This window comes from Ammospiza caudacuta, chromosome 1 (assembly GCF_027887145.1).
Source record: "Ammospiza caudacuta isolate bAmmCau1 chromosome 1, bAmmCau1.pri, whole genome shotgun sequence".
Classification (NCBI taxonomy): Eukaryota; Metazoa; Chordata; class Aves; order Passeriformes; family Passerellidae; genus Ammospiza; species Ammospiza caudacuta.
The window spans coordinates 59,972,753-59,995,086 of NC_080593.1; the positions used below are offsets into that span (position 1 = coordinate 59,972,753).

At 38.1% G+C, this 22,334-nt stretch overlaps 1 protein-coding gene across 2 annotated transcripts in view; it reads right to left on the reverse strand.

Annotated features, from left to right (window-relative positions):
• Nucleotides 1-3,183: 3,183 nt before the first annotated feature.
• The window catches only part of TPPP (tubulin polymerization promoting protein), a 78,092-nt gene continuing 58,941 nt past the window's right edge, over nucleotides 3,184-22,334 (reverse strand). For both annotated transcript variants that reach the window (XM_058821135.1, XM_058821143.1), the window contains exon 4: nucleotides 3,184-11,887. In XM_058821135.1, the coding sequence (XP_058677118.1) occupies nucleotides 11,693-11,887 (195 nt within the window). In that variant the 3' untranslated portion in view covers nucleotides 3,184-11,692. The remainder of the gene's footprint in view (nucleotides 11,888-22,334) is intronic.

Genomic DNA, 22,334 nt, shown 5'->3' on the forward strand with positions numbered 1-22,334 from the left:
TAAATAATGGGAAACATTTTATACCAATTTCAATATGTGTAGATATATCTAGATATATAGATATGTTTTACATATAGAGATATAAGAAATTTTAATCTTATATTAAAAAAATGTATTTACTTTTCATATTTTATACTCCATCTGGTCCAGTGACATCAACATATGAAACCTACTCTCACTGAATAAATGTCAGTGTATGACTGCAAGAATTTTTTCCATTAAGAAACTACTAAGAAATGTTCCTTTAAAGTGTTTGCTTTGAGGCAAAAGTTCAAATTAGTAGTACTAAAATAGAATAAACCTACCAAAATACTACTGAAAGGAAATATTAAAAAAAATTAATTTAGATGGAGTAATGAACAAAATTAGTTGCTTGAATTGTTTTAATGTAAAGAACTTTAATTTCTATCAAGAAATAGCAGACATGCACATGCCTTGAGACTCAAATTGAGCAATTTAATGGGAGCTATTATCAGTTAAGAAACACAACAAATCAACATTTTTGTAACAATGCAGGCAACAACAGATGTTAGTACCATTGCAAATAAGATACCATTGCATAATAAAGTATAAATGCATAAACCAAATAGAGTACCATTGCATTGTTTCATGATGGTAATGCTGATGGACAGAAATCCTCCACACTTAAAATAAACAAAGCCAGCACCACCAAAAAACCAAAATCGGTTCCAAGAACCTGTCTATGGCTGACCAGGATGAAGGGCTGGTCAGGAAACACGTGTATATTTAATGAGATTCCCTCCAGCCAGCCTATCCAATGGCTAGTGCCTGGATCACTGTTTTTCCCTGCTGCTGGAATCTGGACATACAAGTCTATGAAGATCACAGCTACACTTCATCTGCTGGGACAGTCCTATGTCATCATTCCCTTCCCACCTAAAGCACACACTGGATCCCTTGAATAACCAGGATTGGATGTGCAGCCAGCTGAGTAACTATCCCACAAATTCTATGTGTGTAGAGACACACGTCATCAGGCCTTGTAGCCTCCCCAGTAGTTGTTATGGACTGCCTGGTCTCTCTGGTATGTGCTTCCAGCTGTCTCAGAGACACACATGTATCTGGCCCAGCCAGAAAGCTTTGGTAACTGAGCTAAAGCCCCTGCTTGCTGTCTAGGTTAAGCTCAGTATCTGCTGGCAGCCAAATGGTGCTAGACACGCCCTCACTTGACCCAGCTGCTAGCACCACAGGCATATGGGTTCCTGACACCCACAGATTCCACTCCAGTTGCTGGCACCATAGGTAACACCGGCTATTGTAACCCACGGTATGACTCAAGCTGGTAACAATTAGACCTCCATAAGCACATATGTACACAGAACAGAGAATCCCCTCACCCATGAAAATAGTTAGATATTTAATTTAATAAGACAGGGCAGCTCACACTTAGAGGACATCCAGGACATCACCAAATAACTGCAGGGACCAGGGACTAGTCCCTTATCCCTCTGTTTTCCTGTGCTTGTTCCTCCCCAGATCACCAACATCCCTACCTTTGGTTCCTTCCATACATGTTCACTATTGCTGTGGAGAAGAGATGACTGAGAGGGGATTTAATAAATACTTATCAATAAGTATGTGACCTTGGGATTTAATGAATACTTATAAATAAGTATGTGACCAATATGCTTGGGTTATTTTACATTATTAATGAATCGGTGCTGTGAGTTAAATAGAAGCTAAGGAAATGAAAAAAAAAGGCTAATTAGAAGACCAGGTTAAGTCCCCTGAAGACTCAGATTTGGCAGAGATAGCCTTTGCCTCGACACCTCTGAATGTAGTCCTGGCTGTGGTAGAACAGCTTGACAGAGCCATGAAAGATCAGCCTGCACGCGATGTATGGACACGAGAGCAGGAGTGTGTAGTTACGGCAAGAGTAGCTACACAGACTGAAAACTAGCAAAAATAATTGTATTCCTGGAGTAAAGAGAACACATCCTGGCAGACGGGGGTTATTTTCATTTTAAAGCCATGATGTGAAAGTGGTCTGTAGGGGTGAGTGGGCATTTCTAGAGGCCCTATAGGAGAATAATAAAAAATCTTTTTTTGAAGGAAGAAGGAATCCTCTTTTGAAAATACAGATCTTAGTTTCCTTCTTAGAGGAATCCAAAGAACAAAACCTCATTTGAAAATACAGATCTTAGTGTCTTATATTCTCATAGGGCAGAAGAGTACTATCTTCGCCTATCTTAAAGGCTTTTTGAATAGTAAAGAATTTGATTTTTCCTTTAGGTTCTGCTTCACTATGTTTTTTACAGCTTCAGTACCCATACATGCTAAGAGTTAAAAGGAGTATAGGTGGCACAGTCCATGGTCTCTGTGCAGGAAGAAAAGCTATTTCAGGACACAGCTGTATTTGATTTCACTTAAAAGGCAGTTCTAAAGAAGGTTGTCTAGTGTGTGAGAACAAGGAATACCATTTCCAGTTTGGGAACAACTGGTGAAGAAACAGGGTAGCTGTAAGCTATTTAGTTACGTTGCCTTGCAGTTGCTAACCACTGGATTAGCAACTGACTGCTCATTTTGTCAATTAACAATTGACACTGCTGCATTTCTAGAGCAGCACTCTGACTTTTTGTTTTGTCACATTATTAATTATACTATTACAATGTTGTGAATTAAATACTTCAGCCTTCTGCTTCTTGAATAAAATCATGGTATTTGCTACTGGAAAGCTGAGTGATGTTGTTATTTACAAACAGAAGGTCCATATTTGATTTTGGATGTAACATCATTGAAACAATGTTCTATGTAGCAAATTACTTTCTTTCCTTACAAGTAAAATATTTTCAACACCACTTAAAGAAGCTGAGAGAAGTAACTCAGGCTTTTGCACTGAGGATCAATCTAAGGTAGCTAGTTAAGAACAAATGGCTTCATTGATGACAGATCTCATTTGGTGGATTACCATTATGATGGCTATTCAAGCATCATACAAGAATTCTCAAAATATTAATGGATAGCTTTAGTCATTATTCCAACTAGGAAAATAAATGGTAAAGAAGAAATCAATTCTGCTCAGAACCAGACAGCTGAATATTCAGAGAGTATTTTCATGTAATTTATAAATTCAGCAGCAACTAAATTAACATCTCAACTGTAAAATAACTGTTGCTTACAAAGTTTATCAGCAAATATCATTTACTCAATAAATGGCAGAACTGATGTAGTAACACATTTATTGATCACTTTACCAACTAAAAATACAATTTTATACAGTCAGTCAACAGCAGTAACATACTTTATGAGAAGCTATGCTTTAACAAAATGGTGTTTAAAATATGGATTTCACTATAACTTGTCAAGCCAAGCTTTTACAGGACTAATCAAAACAACTGCTGCACTTGAACTTTTCCCCTAAAACATCAACAATAATGTTGCAGACAAAGTAGCTTTTCCATTGTTAATGTGGGTTTAGAATTTAACAAGACAACTTCAAAAGGTTTAAAACATCTGTAACATTGTCATTACTTTAACATTCACACAGATAAAGTGATACATTTAATACTTTCTAGCATTAATAAACAGTGTAAAAATATATTGCATATATATATATATATATATATATATATATAAATTTGTTTCCTTTTCCTGAAAAAACCTAGTACAAACTAGTAGTATATGATCCCCCCTTCAAGTTTCTTTTACTTATTTTAAAGATTGAAGAGTAGTAGTTTTAAATTAACAGAAACAAAGACATGGAAATAAGAGAATCACTGTTGTGCTCCCCCATAACCTCTTGTCATGGTTACTAAGCATATTAACCCCTTGGTGAAGGTGTTTCTATTTTTGCTAACACCAGCTAGAATTTTGGAACTGGCTGCAGTGGGGATAAGATTTTGCCCAGTGGGCTTTGCACTGGATGGTGCCTGGCCCCCTTCATCAAGCGGTTAAAAATCTTTGCTTAGGTCATGTTTTTCTACTATAGTTAAGATTTAGAAATGCTATGCTCAAGTTGTTCATTTGCAATAATGAAAAGAAGATGCAGTGTTAAATTAGTGAGAAAAAGTAAACTTGTAAGGTTAAATGACCATGTAAAAGTTTTTACCGTGTTGAAAATTTCACAGTGAACACAGTAGGCTAGTACAGCTGCAGGTTAATGTTTGCAATGCCTGCAATTATAAATATTGCAGGTAATTATTAGCACACAGCAGCTTCCTGGTTGATGAAAGACAAATGAAAATAAGAACAAAAACTAGTAAGCTTCACTGAAGGTTTTTATCATACTGTACAGTGCTCCAAGAAAGACTATGTCCAGACCTATCTCCACATCCCAACTGCTTAACGATTAGTTAATTTTAATTAGTGCTCTAGCTCAAAGACAAAACAGTTTTGCCTTCCCCCTTTATGATCAGGTCCTGACAGCATGCACATTCAGATTTGTGCAAATGACAAATCAAAACATCTAAATCAAATCAGAAATGGATATTGGAACAGCATGAACTGATAAACATGCTAGCAAAGGAATAAAGCATAATGTGGATAAATAAATGGTTTATGACTGAACAAAATCAATCTCATTCAAAAATTATACTTCTGTATAAATATATATTTCTCCTCTAATATTTAAATCTGTGAAACATCACACCTTGCTAAGAATAAACCTCAATACACTTAGCCAACATTGACCATTTCTCTGCTTTACAGAATGTAAAGACAAATTACTTTGTATTAAAGCATTGTACAAAAAAATTTCCCTGCTGCAAGAATTTGCCAAAGCTGATATATTCTGAACCCAGCATAAAGATTAAAAATAAACACACTTTTTTGCACCCTCTAACTTGGTTTTGCCTATGATCTTACTTTTTCATATACTACAGTGCTAACAAAAGTAGCTTGCCAACATGATTTTATACAGGACATCAGTTTGTAGGTCAACTGACTTTACACAAAGCCTTTGTAAAGATCTAGTACATATTTAGCTTGAATATTACAGACATACACAGCATTTCAGTTGCATTAATATAACCCTATTTAACAGAGTCCAGGCTGTATTATTTCACATTATTTAATTACTTTGTTTAAAAATAGCATTTGAGCAAATGCAAGCATACAGAAACTCATCTGATGTAAACTGGAACTTGAAATAATTTACCACTGTGGGGATTCAGACTGCCATAATTTTTTCTTATTTTGTTGTTCTCTATAATGTAGCTCCTGATCAAAACGCAAAGATGAAAATGGATGAATTGAGTGTATTTTCAGGGCCACATTTTTAATTTAGTTGAGTGTAGCTTTACTCGTATTTCTGATTTTTCCTGAAAAATGTGAAAAGTTGTAGAAAAACCTTGCATAAAGATAACTGGAGGTAAGGGCAAATTATGAGCATTATATTTGAGGTCTTTGCAAATGTTTACATCAAAACTCACTTTGTACAGTGCCATAAGCTTTACAGTAACTCACAAAAAAGAGATGCTGTATATCTGTATTTGAAAATTAATTCATTGGCTATTTAGCTGCAATGGAATATGATAGCAGGTTATCATTTTTCCAAATCAGGTTAGTCAGTTGGGTATTTCAATGCCAATTTCTAAATGCAGGATTTAAAGATAAAGAAGTCTCTTCTGTAGTTTTGCCCTCATGTATATCCATGTCTCCAGAAAATGCCAGTGTGTGTGTGCATGAACAGAAAAGATAACTTCTTTTAAAAAAAATTGCTTCAGACTACCAGAACTGCAAATGTGTGCCAAGAATGCTCAGCCAAGAGGCTGGATTTCCCTCCCCTTTTTTTATGATCAGGCTTATTCTTGCCAAAGTCTACCTTGAGTGGATGATCAAGTAGTTTGAATGAAATAAGCCAATTCAAGTGTTTTCTGACAACAAAGTCAAGAGTTGTATCTTAAACTTGTTCTGAAATCCACCTTCTCCATAGGGTTTTTAAAGCAATATACCAAGTTTAATATACTGAAAAACATGAAAAAAAAAACCAAATATATTAACAGATATTTTTCCCTGCAAGAATAAATTACTTGGACAATTAAAACATGGAGGTTCTATCTGCAATATTCTTTTATTTTTTATTATTCTTAGCTAGGACATCATTCAAAGCATTGGTTTTGAGTTTAATGCACCAGCATGAAAGCAACTACAGGTTTCTTGGTAGTTCTAGGATTCTGAAGAATTTAAAAGAACAACCCTGACTGTAATATTAAGTAAGCCAAATGGGCACTTTGGGGTTGCACAAAATGAGTAACTGATTGTTAAATTATATTTTATGGGCAAACACTTCAAATACAGGAGGTACACATGTATTATTTGGAGGTACTCCAGACTTTAGGAATTCCACACAAGTTTAAGAGCTGTCATTATGCTTCTGGTATTTAACTGTACAAAGGTTTAAGCAAGACTTGAGTCCATAGGCAATGTATGACACTCCTGTTTCCTGTTCCCATCTCACTGTACCACAGCTTTATGCTTACTGACAGATGATGAACACCTCTGTGTTTACACAGTGAGTGTCACCTTGCTTCACAAAGCTGGGGCAAATGCAGAGCATAGTTTTAAATGGTTTCTTAAGAGCACTCAGAGGAAAGCTTGCTTTCACTCTTTCTCTCTCTCTTACTTCCTCACTATGGAGAAACTCCTCTTGTCACACTAAATCTATGTTAGAATTGCTGAAGAGTGATTTCTCTCAGAACAGTGTGGACAGGTAAAACCATAAAAGCCTCCTTAGCTCTTCACCTTTATGGTATGAAGGGAGAATGACAACACCCCCAACCAGTCATGCTGAACAGCATTGACTGCAGGACTAGAGCTTGGCCCTAATAAGATTTTAGTTTTTCATCAACATTTACACAGTTCAATTACTTAAGCTGGATCTAAAGAGCATGTGTACACACACAAACCTACACAAGTCTTGTGCATTACATTACTTAATACCAACTAAGTGACAAACCAAGAACATAATATTCACACTACAAACAACATACACAAAAGTGTAGTTATTTTGGCACACACGCAAGGCTGACAGTCAGTTAAAAGGACACTTACCAGTGCAACACTACATTTGCTCTATCATGAAGGTAAAAGGTTTGCTCTTGGCCAGTGCAAACAGAGAATTCTCAGTCACAGATGACAGGCACATGCCCCCAGAATACATGCATCCCTGAAGGCAGGGTTATGTTTTGACTATTATACATGCAGGCACAAAGAATTAAAATTTATTTCATAACTATGAAAATTCTTAAGGAAAAAACCTATCAATTACAACTTTAAAGTTTTGGTCTTGGAGGAATATACATGAGGATTTTCTCAACAGATGGTTACAGATGGCTGGGATATCTATCACTTGCAAGTCAAACCCATAGTAGTCATTTGCCTTTTTGTTCTGCCTAATTCCAGCTACTATAAAATATTAATTGAGCCAATAGAGGGGAAAAAAAGGATGACTGAAATGGTACTTTGTGAACAAAGCTTTGTAAAATTCTAAAAAATTGTCAGACTTTTAAATTCAATTGTCAGAATTTTTAGTTTAGGAAAGGTCAGTAAAATACATACTTCAATTCAAAGTATCTTTGAAAGACGATCTCTATGCTGATGAAAAACATAAACTGTGACATGTATGTAGTTTTCAAATCTCCCTTTCTCTTCCCTAAATAAAAAGGAGGTAAGAAGTATTATAGTTTTAAAAAATAGGGATTAAATTTTGTCTATAGTCTAATATTCAACATTTCCCTTGGGATTCCAAATATTTGACTACAATTAATTACAACTGTTCATATAAGACCCATGAAATTATGTGTGTTTTTTAATGTCTGCTTCTCAGTAATGCTATTGTGATAGCTTTGACAACCACAAAGAACAGGACAATCATTTTTAGTTTTGATACTTCCATACTAATGGTTGCAAAACTCCCAGCAAAACTCTGAACTAAAGCTCATGAAGTGACTAAACAGAATTAGTAAGCAAGCCCTAATAAGAAAATCCCTTTTGACCGCTGCATATTTTACTTAAAAACAACATTATTTTTAAAAACTTATTTGTAATGACTATTCATTTGCCTCAGTAAGAATTTTAGCTTCTTGCTCTCAGTCTTCTCAGGTTTTGATGGTCAGGTTAAGCTTCAGTAGACACACAGGTAAGGATTGTGTACTGCCACAGTATTTAAATGAAATTTGAGTCTATTCTTTAAGGCAGTTATTTCTAAAAGCTATCTGACTTTCTGCTCACATTTTTTTTGGTAGCATCTACTGTAGTAATGAAAGCAAAGATAACTAGGAACAACAGGGTTTTATAGAAGATGTCACATAAGACAGTGCTACATAGTGGAAGATGCTGAAAATCAAGCTGGAAATTTAGATGGAATCAATTGAGATGCCTCCAAAAGAGAGAGGACAGTAAATCTTATTAGGTTCCCATGTCCTTATTTCAGACATGATGTTCAGTTACAGTCTGCAGCATGGTGCATCAGAAGAGAATATGCTCAACAACACACTAAGGGCTGAAAATGGGGCACCTCCTCAGCTATCCTTTCCTGTCATCTTTGAGGTATAAGCCGTACTTACTGTCCTGAGAGTTGAGGGAATAGCAGATGAGTAAGAAAATGTACTTTGCCTCATTCCCAAGCAGGCCTGGCACTTAAAAGCTAATAATCAAGCAAGTATTTAGGCTTTTAATTTCCTATCAATATTAGTGGAATAGTAAGAGCTTAAGTAGGTAGTGAACCCCTAATACACAGCTGCATAAGATGCTTTTATTCATAGCTATTATCTTTCACACCAAGCGTAGTAAAAGAGAAAAACCTTTACTATCTTCCCAGTAACAACTTTCCTTTGTAACTGTTACATCAGAATTACTTCTTTTCATGTAACACTTTGAGGTTTAAAACTATCATACTGTAGAAACAAAGTAGAAAAAAGGAAGTGTGTTCCTCAAAATAAAATACTGCTATCTGAACCATCTTCTCAGGTTCTGATCCCAAGCTTAGTATGGCATTGAAAGAATTTCAAATTTTGCATCAGGTATAAATAAAGGGCTTTTGGTTCATGGCAGGGATTTTCTACTGCACAAGCAATGCAAAGTAAACTCTGGCAGAACCTCTGCTTGTTCCATCAGCCTCTTACAGCTCAATTTCTAGACAGTGTCAGCTTGGATCTGTTCGCACTCTCAATTCCCTTGCATGCCTTCGTGTGCTGATCTCTCTCTCACTTTGAAACAACATCTTAAAACCTAATTATATCTGAAAATCTTCCTAACCAATCACTCCTCCTGTATGGAAACATTCTGGCATTACAGACTCTGTATTTGGGCAAAGTGTCACCCAGTGTCACCCAATAGCTAGCAACAAAGACCCAGGTCAACAGTGTGCTCCTGGACTCTGCAGTAGGCTGGACACCACCCTTTAGTGAGGCTGGGTCCAGAACTTTTCAGTTACCAGTGAGTTATTAGTCAAGTCTTAAAATCAAAAGGAAAAACAGGAACACTGATTTTGCATGTAAGTCAGCTGAAGGATTCATCAAGGGTTGTAGGCTCAGCCATTTTATTCATTAGAAAAACTAGGACTACCCTGGAGCCATCTTCGGGTGCCCACGCACCAGTGACAAAGAAGGCTCTTTACATTTTGACAGTTTACTACCATGCCAGAATAATTTAGCCACTGTTGGTATCAAGTATTCTATTTTCTGCTTTGGAGTATGGCAGGTCCCCAGTGCAATACAGTAGTGGATAACCCTTCACTCTTCCAGAACACTGGGTAATTCTTGGAAAGGGTTCACAAAGCTGAACACTTTGCATCCTGAGCGTCTTTACATACACCTAAACTCTTCACAGGTAACCAAAGTCATCCGTGGGAAAAGCAATTTAAATCTTCAGGAGCATGTGTTGTGTTTTGGCAAACTTCCCTCCCGCTTAAAAACAAACATCAAAATGAATTATAAACAAACAAAAGGATGTCCAAGTCCACAAGGAAGCTCTTGCCTTTTGTTTGCTATTGTTTTGGTTTTAGGCTGATGTATGGGCTCAAAGGGTCACTGAGGACAAAGTTACAGGACAGGGTACCTCACAATGTCAGCAGAATAAAACATGAACAGTTTAAGGGCTGAAAACCAGAGCTCTCTTTCCATACATTGGCCAAATACAGACTGTTCACCTGCATGGCACATGACAGCACACACTGCTCACCCATGTTTATGTACTCTCAGTGGGATGCTGGTACGGGTGGAGGGAGAGCAATACATCTATTAACCTTTATTAAGAGTTGAACATGAAAATCAGGGCACAAGCTCTTTTTGAAACAAAGGAAGGCAGAAGTGCAAAGAGCTGGCTTTGAATACTGAACATCCTATCTTTCATAACTTTAGAGAAAGAGAGTAATACATCAAGGTACTTGTTCAGCTCTTGCAGAAAATTAGAATGGCCTTGAATGGCCTTTTCTCTCCTTGTCAACCAATATTGAAAAAAGTTATTTTTATTCCAATTAATTTCTTTCGGCATTCTGGATCCCAGCTAGGTCACACTCAGCTGCCTGTACCCTGTGGGACTGGCTCTCCTGGTAACATTGGAAAGCCATTCCCAGCAATACTATCACTCCCAAGTCTGGTAGCAAAAGTGAACAGAGAATCAAATCCCTTGGATTCAAACAAATCAACCATAAAATGTAGCCCAGTTATAATGATTTGGGGTTTTTTTGAGGGAAAATTGCACCTGATTACATAGATATTAATTGTATATGTCCTTACTCCAAGGGGCCATAAGCTTTCCTTACATATGTTAGAGCTTAAAGGGACTATGTGCCAACATATGTGCAAAACATTCATTTAATAGTAATCTGATTGGCAGTGTTAAGTCATAAACAATATTTTAAAGTATTATTAGCTTAATGCCCTTTTCACTTCCAATGTGAGGCAGTGCAAACTTGAAAACAGACTGAAAATCCTTAACTATACTTTCTTAGTAATGTCTTGCTCCTCACCTCTCAGTTACTACAATAGCTCCATCCAAATCCAGCCAGTCAGAACCATGCTACAGTAGACACAAGAAAAGCACAAAGTATAGACAGGAGGAAAGTAAGGGCTGGAATTTTCCAACTCTTTCTGCTGACATAAAATACTTTAGAGCCTATATTGTCCTAGAAATAGCTTTTTTTTTCAGTTTTTCAATAAGTGGTATATGACAATCACAGGCTAGAACCTCGTATATTACTACCACTTACTTCCCCATAGTTTATTTAAGAGAAGTGCTAGATTCCATATAAGACATTTAAAAAAAAACCCTAAAATAATAGTCAAATGAAACTGCGTAAGTAATGGGATATTCTTCAGAAAGACTGCTACGAAAGATCCTCTTTTCAAGAGGTTCTCTTTGACATCATCAGGGCAACTGAACACCAAGGAATGTTTGAGTTATTTTGCTTCAATTGACAAAGTGTGGTATAACTGCTCTTGACTTTGGCTTTGTTGTTTGTTGATTTACGTTTTTTTCCTAAAGCTCAACAAAATAATATCTTTTTTATACCTACATATTTATTTATTTTTGCCAATATATGAATGAGGAATGTAATGAAGTGGCATTGTGCTGCAAGTAGCTCAGCAGATGTTGAAATCAGTTCCAGTTCCTGAAGACAACTTCTTGACAACATAGTCTCAACATTTACAATAACTGAAACATGTGGGATTCATAACATCATCCTTACAAATGTATACTCTATTCCCCTCTGTGTTGTAAACCCTCAGCCTTACTTGTTTCCTTGTACTTTATGATCATATGTGCCTGCATGCTTGTAACCAGATACATATCCTGAGTTATCCACCAGATCTTCTCGGCCAGCTCTGCCTTTTCCTTTCCCACTGGCATCAAACCTCTCTTTGTGAGAACCCGTGAATTTTGAAGTATCTGTAAGGCGTGAAACAGTTGGAGATGAAACGGTTTTCTATTGGAAGAAAAAAAAGAAACAAAACAAAAAAGACACATCAGAAATCAGCTATTCTTAATACAGATATGTTTACATGCTACCAAGATTTAAATCTTTCTAATGACAAAGACTATGGAAATACCTACTCCTTCCCAGCAATAGCATACAAAAGATGTTTGTTTCTTGCCATTACATACAATGACAATAATAATATAGCAGAAAAGGAAATAGCAAAAATTATGTCAAAACCTTTTGGAAGAGACTTTCAGTATAAGATACTTTTGATTAATAATCAAGTTCTAAGCACCAAGGATACAAAGAAGTTTCATCTTGATTTCACATTTTGAACCATGTTCAAAATCCATTATGTCAACATGAAAGTATAAAAGCATGGCTCCACCAATATAGAAAAGGTATTCCAATACAACTAGAATTCATTGCTTCAAAAGACAATTTCATTCTAAACTCTAGGTTTCATGAGAGAAGTAACAAACTGGAAGGACTGAAAGTAATTTCTAATATTAGAAAATTAGCAGTCCATGAAATGGCGCTTAGCAAAGACTTTTCTCCCACTGAGTCATATCAGGCTCAAAAATCAGTTTTGTTGTCATCAGGATAAAAAATATTTGACTACAGAAACAGAAAAAAAAATTATTGCACATAACAATACAGAAGCATGATAACCTCTGTGCTTGGACTAGGAGCAGCCTCTTTGATCCTTAAATTTATATTTTAATTTTATTTATTTATATTAATTAATTACATTATATTTTAGTTTTATTTATTTATTTAAAATCATGTGAAGAAAAAACATGCAAGACTTTTTGTCTTTTAACAAAGAGTGCTAAAATATGGGCATTTTTTTATGTGCGTCACCTGTCACTATCTGAAAGAAAATGACCACTGGAGCAGTCTTTGCTCAAAACAGCATTGCTAAATGACCTTTAGGGACTTCTGTCTTGCAGTCTTAAGAGTACTATTTGCAGAGGTAGTTATTTTCCTATACTGAAAAAACAGGTATCAAGACAATGCTTAGGAAGAAATATTGGTCTAATATATACTGTTTACTTGTTCACATTGACCTGGTAGCACCTTTTAACAAGGAAAACTCCAAATGAAAGACAAGGGCAATATATTCAATATGGAGTTAATTAAACTTAAATCATATTTGCTTTCTTTGTATTTAAAAAACATTACAGAAAATCAGTTTTGTCTACATGTGCATACACTCTCTACCATCACACCCACAGAGAAGTCTCAGAAATTCTCTGTTGACTGCCCTTTCCTTTACCTAATTCATTCTCAGGACAGATGGCTCTTCTGAGAATTTGTAATGGTAAACTTAATCACTATTTGAAAAAGAAAGACTACAGCTTCTGCTCCTCTGTTTCAAAGGTGCAGTATGAAATGTATGAAGTTTTCCTCAATACACAAACTACAATAAAAACATATCAGAATTTTTGTACAGCAACATATTTAGTAACATACATATTAAAACTTGTGTGAGTGGATGGAAATGCACACATATTAACATGCAAGAAGAAACAGTAGAACAAGGATTAATAGAATGGCTCATGTCAAAAATGAAGGATGTTCCCAGAAAACTATTCCCAGTGGCAAACTTGAGAAATGTGGTGTTTATATCCAGACACCTGCATTCTGATAAGACCTTGACACACATGCCTTATAAGGTGCATCTTTACAAGACAGCAGCATGCCACACAAGGCCTTCCTTTTCTTATTTATATGTAGACACGTTTCAAACCAACAAAGAAAACTGAGGATGGGCAACAGCTTGGCAGGTTAAAAAATATAATATTTTTGTCCCAAAAAACAATTAAGCAAAACCTAAAACCACAGCACAAGGAACAGCACAAATCCAGAGCAAGAGCAACAGTGATCCCACATCATGTGATCTTTCAGCCCAAGATGGATCAGAACGTTTCCTGCATCACAGGAGTCATAATATATGACTTGAACATTAAAGGCAAGGCAAACATTCCTTCTCTGAATTGCTTTTTACTGAGTAAGAAATACAGCCTTTTCCTAAGTTGTATGTCAAGTCACTGATGTGCCCCTTCCTACATATGACAGATTATTACAATTGAAATACTGTTGATTTGCTGCTGGCAAAATTCTTATAAAATGAGAATTTTTCTTATAAAATTCTTATAAAATTTTGTATTGTTTCCAACAATACAAAATCCAAGCAATGTTAATTCCTTGCACATTATGCTCTCACTCCCTGAACTGATGTATCTATATAAAAGATCAGAGATGAGATGCCACTACAAGGCTATGCAGAACACCTCATTTCTCCTGTTCCTTCTTTTCCATCACTGTTATGATGAACATGTATACATTAAAAAGAAAATATTTGTTTCCTTTTAAGGTGAGGTGAACATTTTTAAGGTTGTGCTAAGATGCTTTCATTCAAAAAAGTCTTTGTAAATACAGAGTAGAATACACAACAACTTTACACCCATTCTGGGCTCCTCAACCAGAAGCAGCTAGTGGTACTATATATCACAGAATCATAGAGAAGTCCTGTGACTGAGCACTACTGAAAAAAAGCCTTGCACCATCATCTTTGCACCCTCCCTTCAGGTATTTATACGCATGGATATGGGATTCACCCTTGAGCCTTCTCCAGGTTACACAGTCCCAGCTCCCTCAGCCTTTCGTCATAGGAGATATGCTCCAGTCCCTCCATCATCTTTATGGTCCTTTTCTGAACTCTCTCCAGTAGATTATCAGTCTTCTCCAGGGAGCCTAGAACTGAATGCAGGACTTCAGATAAGATTTCACCAGTGCTGAGCAGAGGGGAAGGAACACCCTGTTTGCTTGGCAATACTTCTAGTGCAGCTGAGATACCAGCTCACTGGTTCATGTTCAGCTTGGTGTCCACAAACATTCCCAGGTCCATTTCAACCAATTTCCTTTCCATCTGCATGGCCCCCTGCACATACTGGTGAATAGGGCTCTTCCTCACGTGTTGCAGGACTTTGCATTGCTTGCTGAGCTTGCTGAAGTTCCTGCCAGCCCAGATCTCCAGCCTGTGAGGTCCCTCTGGATGGCAACCATCCCATCTGGATGACCTATCAGCCACTCCTGCCACCTCTGTGTCATCACAAACCCACTGAAAGTATACCATACGCTATCATGAAGATGATTAATGAAGATGCTATGTATGGACCCAGTATGGACCCCTGGGGTACACCACTGTTTTCCAGCCTCCGACTAGACTTTGCACTGTTCATCAATACCTTCAGGGCCCAACCATTCAGCCTGTTTTCAATCCACTTCAGTGTCTGCCCATCCAGCCACTACAGCACCAGCTTGAGGGGCTGTGAGACTCTTGTAAGAGATGACACCAAAGGCCTTACTGAAGCCTGGGAAGACATTGTACTACTCCCTTCTTGCCCAGTCTACTTGGGCAGTCATTTAATTGTAGAAGTTTACAGGTCAGTCAAACACAACTCTCCCTTGGTGATCAACCATGCTGATTAATCCTGATGACTTTCTTCTCCTTCATGTGCCTGGATATGATTTCTAGGACTAGCTGTACCATTACTTTCAGTGTCTTAACATGAAAAATTTATCCATAAAGATTCCTCTATAAGCCGATGACTTATTTTTAGTGAAAAGCCTTTAGAAACTGAATGTGCAAGCAACAGTTCTTATCAAAATGGTTCTTTTCTGTTTCTGAAAAAAAACAACTATGCAGATTAAACTGGGTATTAAGCAAAAGGCAAAACCAATTGAAAGGGTGGCCATGAGCTCATTCTCTACAATCCATCTGCTCATTATTGCACAAGGGTATGGGGAGGCAAATAAAAAAAGTGGGGAGTGGAGGGAGAAAGCTGACCATTCTTCTTAAGTAAAGAAAAATGTAGGAAGAAATATAGTGAAGAGCACAAAGGGCTGGATGAGAACAATTTCCACAATACCAAGTTACTACTCTACTCTCCCTTCTTTTTCACAATGAATCACATACAAATGATTCTGCCTTGTCATATAGCAATTCTGCTTGAACTATTTATTATCTAAAGTAAGTTATATAATCTCTCTAGTTATATTATTCTAAAGGAAATAAATTCCTTGGGGCCAATCTCCTCTTTTTTTTTTTTTTTTTTTTTCTCTGAGACCATAGAAGTCTTCATTTTCCATCTCTTATTTGCACATACAGTCAACCACAAAGTTTGCATATAAAAGAAAGTGCCCATGAACTTCAATTTTTTATTTTAAAAAAAACTTAGTCTAAGGAAGAAAGTTTTACTTAGCACAACAGAATCAAACATAATCATTTAGTGCTCCAAATTGAGTTTATTAATTTTTTTGTGCATTTTTTTTCTTAGAAATTCAGTATTTTTCCTCACTTTGTGTTAGTGTCTACAAAGAAGTGCTGCTAAGATAGCAAGGGGCTTGGAGCATGTGACATACATGGAAAAGATGATGGGAATGTGTTTATAAAGACTCAGAATTGAAAAGGGAGAGACAAATCATATTCCTGTCCTCAACAGAGTGGTTATATTAGAAACAGAGACGGTTAGGAAGTAAACAATAATGGGCATGATTTGAAAGATATGAAATTCCAAGTAGACACATGAGAATTTTTCACCACTGTGGTTGGTCAAGCCTGGAAAGGGGGGGGGATTCTCTGTTTCTGAGGACTACCAAAACTTAAAATGATTAAGTCACAGAACAACTTAGGTTGGAAAGAACCTTTCAGTATGAGTGTTTACCTAGCATAGGGCCCTGCTCACAGCAAGGCTCCAACGAGCTTACATAGAAACTCCTCCAGTCAAGTCCTGAACACCTGCAAAGTCCCATAGCCTCCATGGGCAACATGTTCCAAGGTCTGACAAGACTGCAGGTAAGTAAAAAAACCAAAACAATCCAACATCTCATCCAAATTCCCGATTACCAATAGTGCAACTTCTGTCTGAAGCAGCCCTCATACCAAAGACAGGAAGTGAAAGCTGTAGTCTTTAAACCCTGAAAACCTTAACAAATGCCACATTCCTCCCTTGCCCTCTCTTGAAAAAGACAACTCTGCAAACTTACACAGATTTTGCCTGCTACCTCGAGATAACTAATGAATCAAGGACCAGTTTACAGAGCAAGCAACACAATCCACTTCATTATATTCAAGAATTTGAATTAGTTCCAGAAATGCATTATCAGCCCTTAGAAAACTGAAATGAACTACTGTAAAAAGGAAATGAGGGCACAGAAGTCAAGAACATTAATTTTCTCTACTGTAGTAGAAGTAGAAGTATATAGCAGTTTGCCAAAGAAAAATATATGAACTGAAAGCTCTGCAGCTGTACTGGCTTGGCTTGTTTGCAGCAGGAAAACTGTATGATTTTATAGACTCCAAAGACCCCACAAAATCAACTCTTGTGTCAAAAGGCTAGAAGCATCACATGATGTGATGCCACATCACATAGTGAAGCCACAATCATGAAAATAAGGTAACAGTGTGAGACTGGAAGATTTCCCACACTTTCAACACTTTTCCCTCCAGAACAAAGCTGAGGCAAAGAAGAGGAAAGACAGATCAGTGCTGCCAAGGTAGCGTTCCTCATTTTCTGTCAGCACACATTACCATCCCTTCCTCAAAGCTCACAGTTCAAAACCCAAGCAAATGTCACAAAAGCTTTGCACCCAGCACAGTGCAAAGGGCTTCACGAGCAGGGCAGTGCAGCCCACACTCCTGCAGCTGCACAGGGCTCACTCCTGCAGCACCACGGCCCCTGACAAGCTTGCGGCAACTCTGTGCTGGGCAGCTCTGCACACAGCATGGCACCATTCCCAAAAGGCTTTCCACAACCACTTCCTGGGAAGGAAAAGCACCAAGAAAACCTACTGGACTTCAGGAATATCACACCTTCCAAACAAACACCGAGTGCCCTGGCTTCCACAATGAACTCTTGGCTCCACTCAAACAACTTTGCCTCAAGGTATTTTCTACCGCTTGCCATCGCTGACAAAGACTTGGGCTTCACTTAAAGCTGCTCCACAGCTTAGGCAGAAACTTAATGATGCAAAACCCTGCAGTTGGGTTTCCTGCTTGGTTTTCCTTCCTGAATTACAAATGTCCAGATAGTACAGAAATAGTCCCTGCCTGCCTGAGGGACTGAGTCTCTTCAGCAATCAGTGCTGGGAGTGCCTACACGGCCAAAAAACACTGGTGACAGACAGGAGGTGACCTGCTCCTCTTACTCCTCACCACAAGGGTGCAACACCTTAGCCACAGTACTCCTGGCCACACTGTCAGCTTCAGTCTGACAGTTCCTCTGAACGCTTTCCAATATCTGCTCCTTCAACCATAAAACTTCACTATCTAACAGCACATCCTCCTAGAAAACGTTGCCATGGAGATTTCTTTATGCAACTAAAATGTTCTGGGAGCCCGCAGAATCAGCACCAACATTCATAGTCTCAGCAAGGTTTTGAAAAATTATCATTCTGCTGGTAATATCCACAACCTTTGTAAAAATAGGAAACAAAAAATGACTGCAACATGGAAAAAGAATTTCAAAGGGAAAGTCTGCCACCCTTTTGGGGGGTGTGGGGGGCATTGTACCACAACTCCATACCAAAACTGTATTTCCTTTGTTTTTAAATTCATGGGAATGCATGCACATGTATTAGAAGTCTGCAGAAAGTCAGAAACAGAGATCAAGCTTCAAATAAAATTTGGATTTCATTCATGTTCCTTTGCTTTAGCACATGTACAGACACACCAACACAAAAGTAAACAATAAACAACTCCACTTCAATAATGCCAGAAAGTAGCATCATTTTAATGAACCCTGGTGAGGACTTTCAATGGAATGGTTCCCAGTAATGCCACTCAGATGATATAGCACTGCAAGTCCTAATTCTATATCCTTACCTAAACCTTCTCACTTACTAGGAGCCCAGCCAGAGATAGAGAAAAGATATCAAAATGGTTCCTTATATGTGACACCACTTAGGGCAAAATTCACATAAATGTGCCTGACCAAGGTCTAGCTCCATCAAGAGATGACCATGTGTAGTCCAGCTGTCAGGTGTTATTTGGCAGCTGCAAGAGACCCCTTCCTTTCCTCCTCTCTAAGATTAGCCCCATAACTCCAGTTCTCCAGCATTTCAACAGTCCAAGTCACTGCATCATCCCAACTCATGGGATCTAGCAGCCTGATTAATAAGATCTCCCTCAAAAACAGTGTGGCAACACTTCTCTGAGGAGTTTTTCATTCTTTTTGGTGGTGAAGACAAAACAGAAGGGGAAATATATTATAAAGCCTTTTTTTTTCAGTGAGGGTGTTGTTGAATCCTTCTTCAATTTAATGCTACAACCAATCTTTAATGAGACTTGGTCCAAAGCTAGATGCTGTCAACATAAGCCTTTACATATACTACCATCCCTCTTCCTCATTTTTTAAATGTATTTCCTGGAGAGCCTCTATTCATCCCTCACAGCACTCCAGTTAGAAGAGTTAACACACCTGCACAATCCCAGCGATTCACATCTCTGCCACTAATTTGCCCTGGTTTCCCCATACTATATGCTTTTGTGTGCAGGCATTAGAGACAGACCCCATGTCCTGCTGCATTTATGGAAGGGTAAAAATCTCCCTTGTCAGGCTTGTCCCCCAAACATATCTGCTCTACCCCTTATGATCTTTCATCTTCAGGTTATGGCAACCTTCCATACCCAGTCTAATAGTCTCCTCAGCAGATCAGTAGGCTTAGTTTGTAAAGATACTCTTGTTCTACTTTGTTAGATTTATTCCATCCCTGCTGAGTAGCCCTCATTTCTCTAGTCCTGGAAGCCAAAGCCCCATCTTCAAGAGAAGCCATACAGTCCACTTCTATCCAATCTTTTCTCCTCCCAGGACTGGCAAGGCAAGATCTTAGCTGCTTACCCATCACCCTCATCCTTAAACCTCTGTAGTTCCTCTTTATATGCACCAGGTTACCTCCAGAGCAGTACTCTGGGTATCCACAAGGAAGAGAAAGGAAGAAGAGGTCCATGTGAGGAGGTTGGACAAATCTTGGCTGTGCATCTGCAGCAATCCCAGATCCTGGCACCTACCAAGCAATAAAACTCCTGAGACATCAGGTGAGATCAGAAAATACATGCCTTGATCATCCACAAGAAGAATCTCCAGTAATTTTCTGTGACTGGTACCCATTACTCCTGACTCATGGTACAGCACTATTGCCAGAGTATAGTGTCACCATTATGGAACAGGGAAGTGTAATAGCACATGAGATATTTGGGATGGCAAAATCTTCTGGGACTATTCACTCAACTCCTTTCCAGATTTTCACTAACACACAGCTCATGCTAAGGCCTGATATAACTACAAATCTGTGGCCAGCCAAGGATTCATTCAAGCAAGGATTCTTAAAAGAACCTGTCTGTCCTCACAGTGTGAGATAGTGCTGCTCAACATTATCACTCATTTCCCCCTTTTTGTGTGAACACTAAATTCAGGTTCAGCTGACTCTGATGTGTCGTGTTGATCCCCACCAGTGCTTAGGATACTATATGTATTCTGAAATTGAACAACTGCAGGTGGAGCAGATCTGTGATCTTTTGTTGCCAGAAGGCACAACCTTTCAGCCTTTTCTATCTCAATAGTCTCTGTCCACTCGGTCTTCAGCTGTCACTGCTTCCTCACCTTGTGTAGCTTGGGTTTTCCACAAATACCACGTCAGTCTCCTCTTCATCTTCTCCCACCATGGAATCTCAGGACCTCAACTACAGCACATCTCCCACAAGAGTGGCCACCATTGCCCTGACCTCCAGGAAGACACAAAAGCTCTCTGAAGCATTTAAGGTGGATATAGGACTTCTTCCTAAGAGAGCCAAGGACTTTCAGTTCTGCAGACTTCTAAATCTTAATGGAAGTCTATGTGCTGGACAGTATCTCCTGCAGCTTTTTCAGACTACCACTGTATAGTCTTCAAGCAGATTCACATAGTCCTAAGTGGAACTCCTAGGCCTCTTTGCAATTCTGCTGCAACAACTGTTTTGTCTCATTTACCACACTCTGTGGGATGCACTCTGGCTTCCTTGCTCTTGCCCTAACAGGTATGTTTTGGTGATAATATGATCCTGCCCACATCAACATCTCCCTAAGCACCCATCATCTAGCTTTTAAAGTGCTGTTGCTGCTGTACTGCCCTGCCACCCACACTCCTCTCACCATGAATCTCACTGGATTGAGTCCTGAAAAACCTGATCTGGCTTTAAGTTACTCCTCTTGTGAACAAAAAGGTTTGAATGAGATCAACTCAGATTCCTTGCACTTGAAATTGTTCTGCATTTCTATGTCATGAATATACACTGAAGTTCAACTGGTTTTATTTTAACAGCAAACAATAACCAAAGTAAGGATCTGTTTCCCAGGAGGTGCAAAAATGCATTCAGGATGGTTATGGCACACAGTCCTTGGTACAGGAAAAGAAAGAACCTCAGTTTTGCTCTTTGTAAAATTTGTGTAGGAATGAGGACAATTAAAAGGCCCTAGACTTCATTTACATGTCTGTTTACAAGCCGCCAAAGTTACATGACCTACACCATATATTCTATTGAGAGATTACCACCAAGTGAGCTAATAAAGCTACTGGCTTCATTAACCTGTATCACTTTTCTGTGTTTTTCTTCCTCTGTGACAAAATCAATAATATATGTTCTGTTCCCAGATTGGAAAGCAGCCTAAAATTCACTTGGTTTCAATGTCTGGCTGCTGAGCCTTCTCAACTGCATCAACAACAAGCAGGGATTTTTGTAATTCTGTGACATTCTGAAGGAGAAGAAAAAAATAAACAGGAGAAGATAAAAGATCTTCTATTACTTCTATCCCAACATGCACTAAAATCCTCATTGTCTGATGTGAAGGTAAACTTTCCAACTGTTCTGCTGAAGGAGTGCTTTCACCAGGCTGCCATTTAGTCCCCACATACTGACCCTACCACCTACCTGCCCAGAATACCCAGTGCAGAATATGAGAAGAAGCCAAGACACTAAGTTCCCCACATGCTGCTGAAGTATTCTTATCCACAAGCTTCACTTAATCATACTTTCAACTCCTTCCCTAATATGTTTAGAGTAATGTGTCAGTAGAAGTTTTCTGTCTGAGACCTGAACCAAATCTACATGACCTATAGCAGAGTTTTACAGAGCAGGGCACACACTACAAGGCATGACTTACCTTAGAACTTTTAAGAAAAGCTTAAAGTAACTTTATCTAACCGTACAGAAAGCAGCACAATTTGAAATTTCCACAATACTGACTTCGCAAAGTAAACTAAGCATTAAAAGCTTGTATAGAGAATTCATATCTGTGCTCCTGGACTGCAGGAGGACAGTGGCCTTGTATTCATTCATTTATTTTAATGTCTTTAATTGCCAAGTTTGTGGGTCTTTTTTACCATCCAGGAACTAAATTAGCATGAGAAA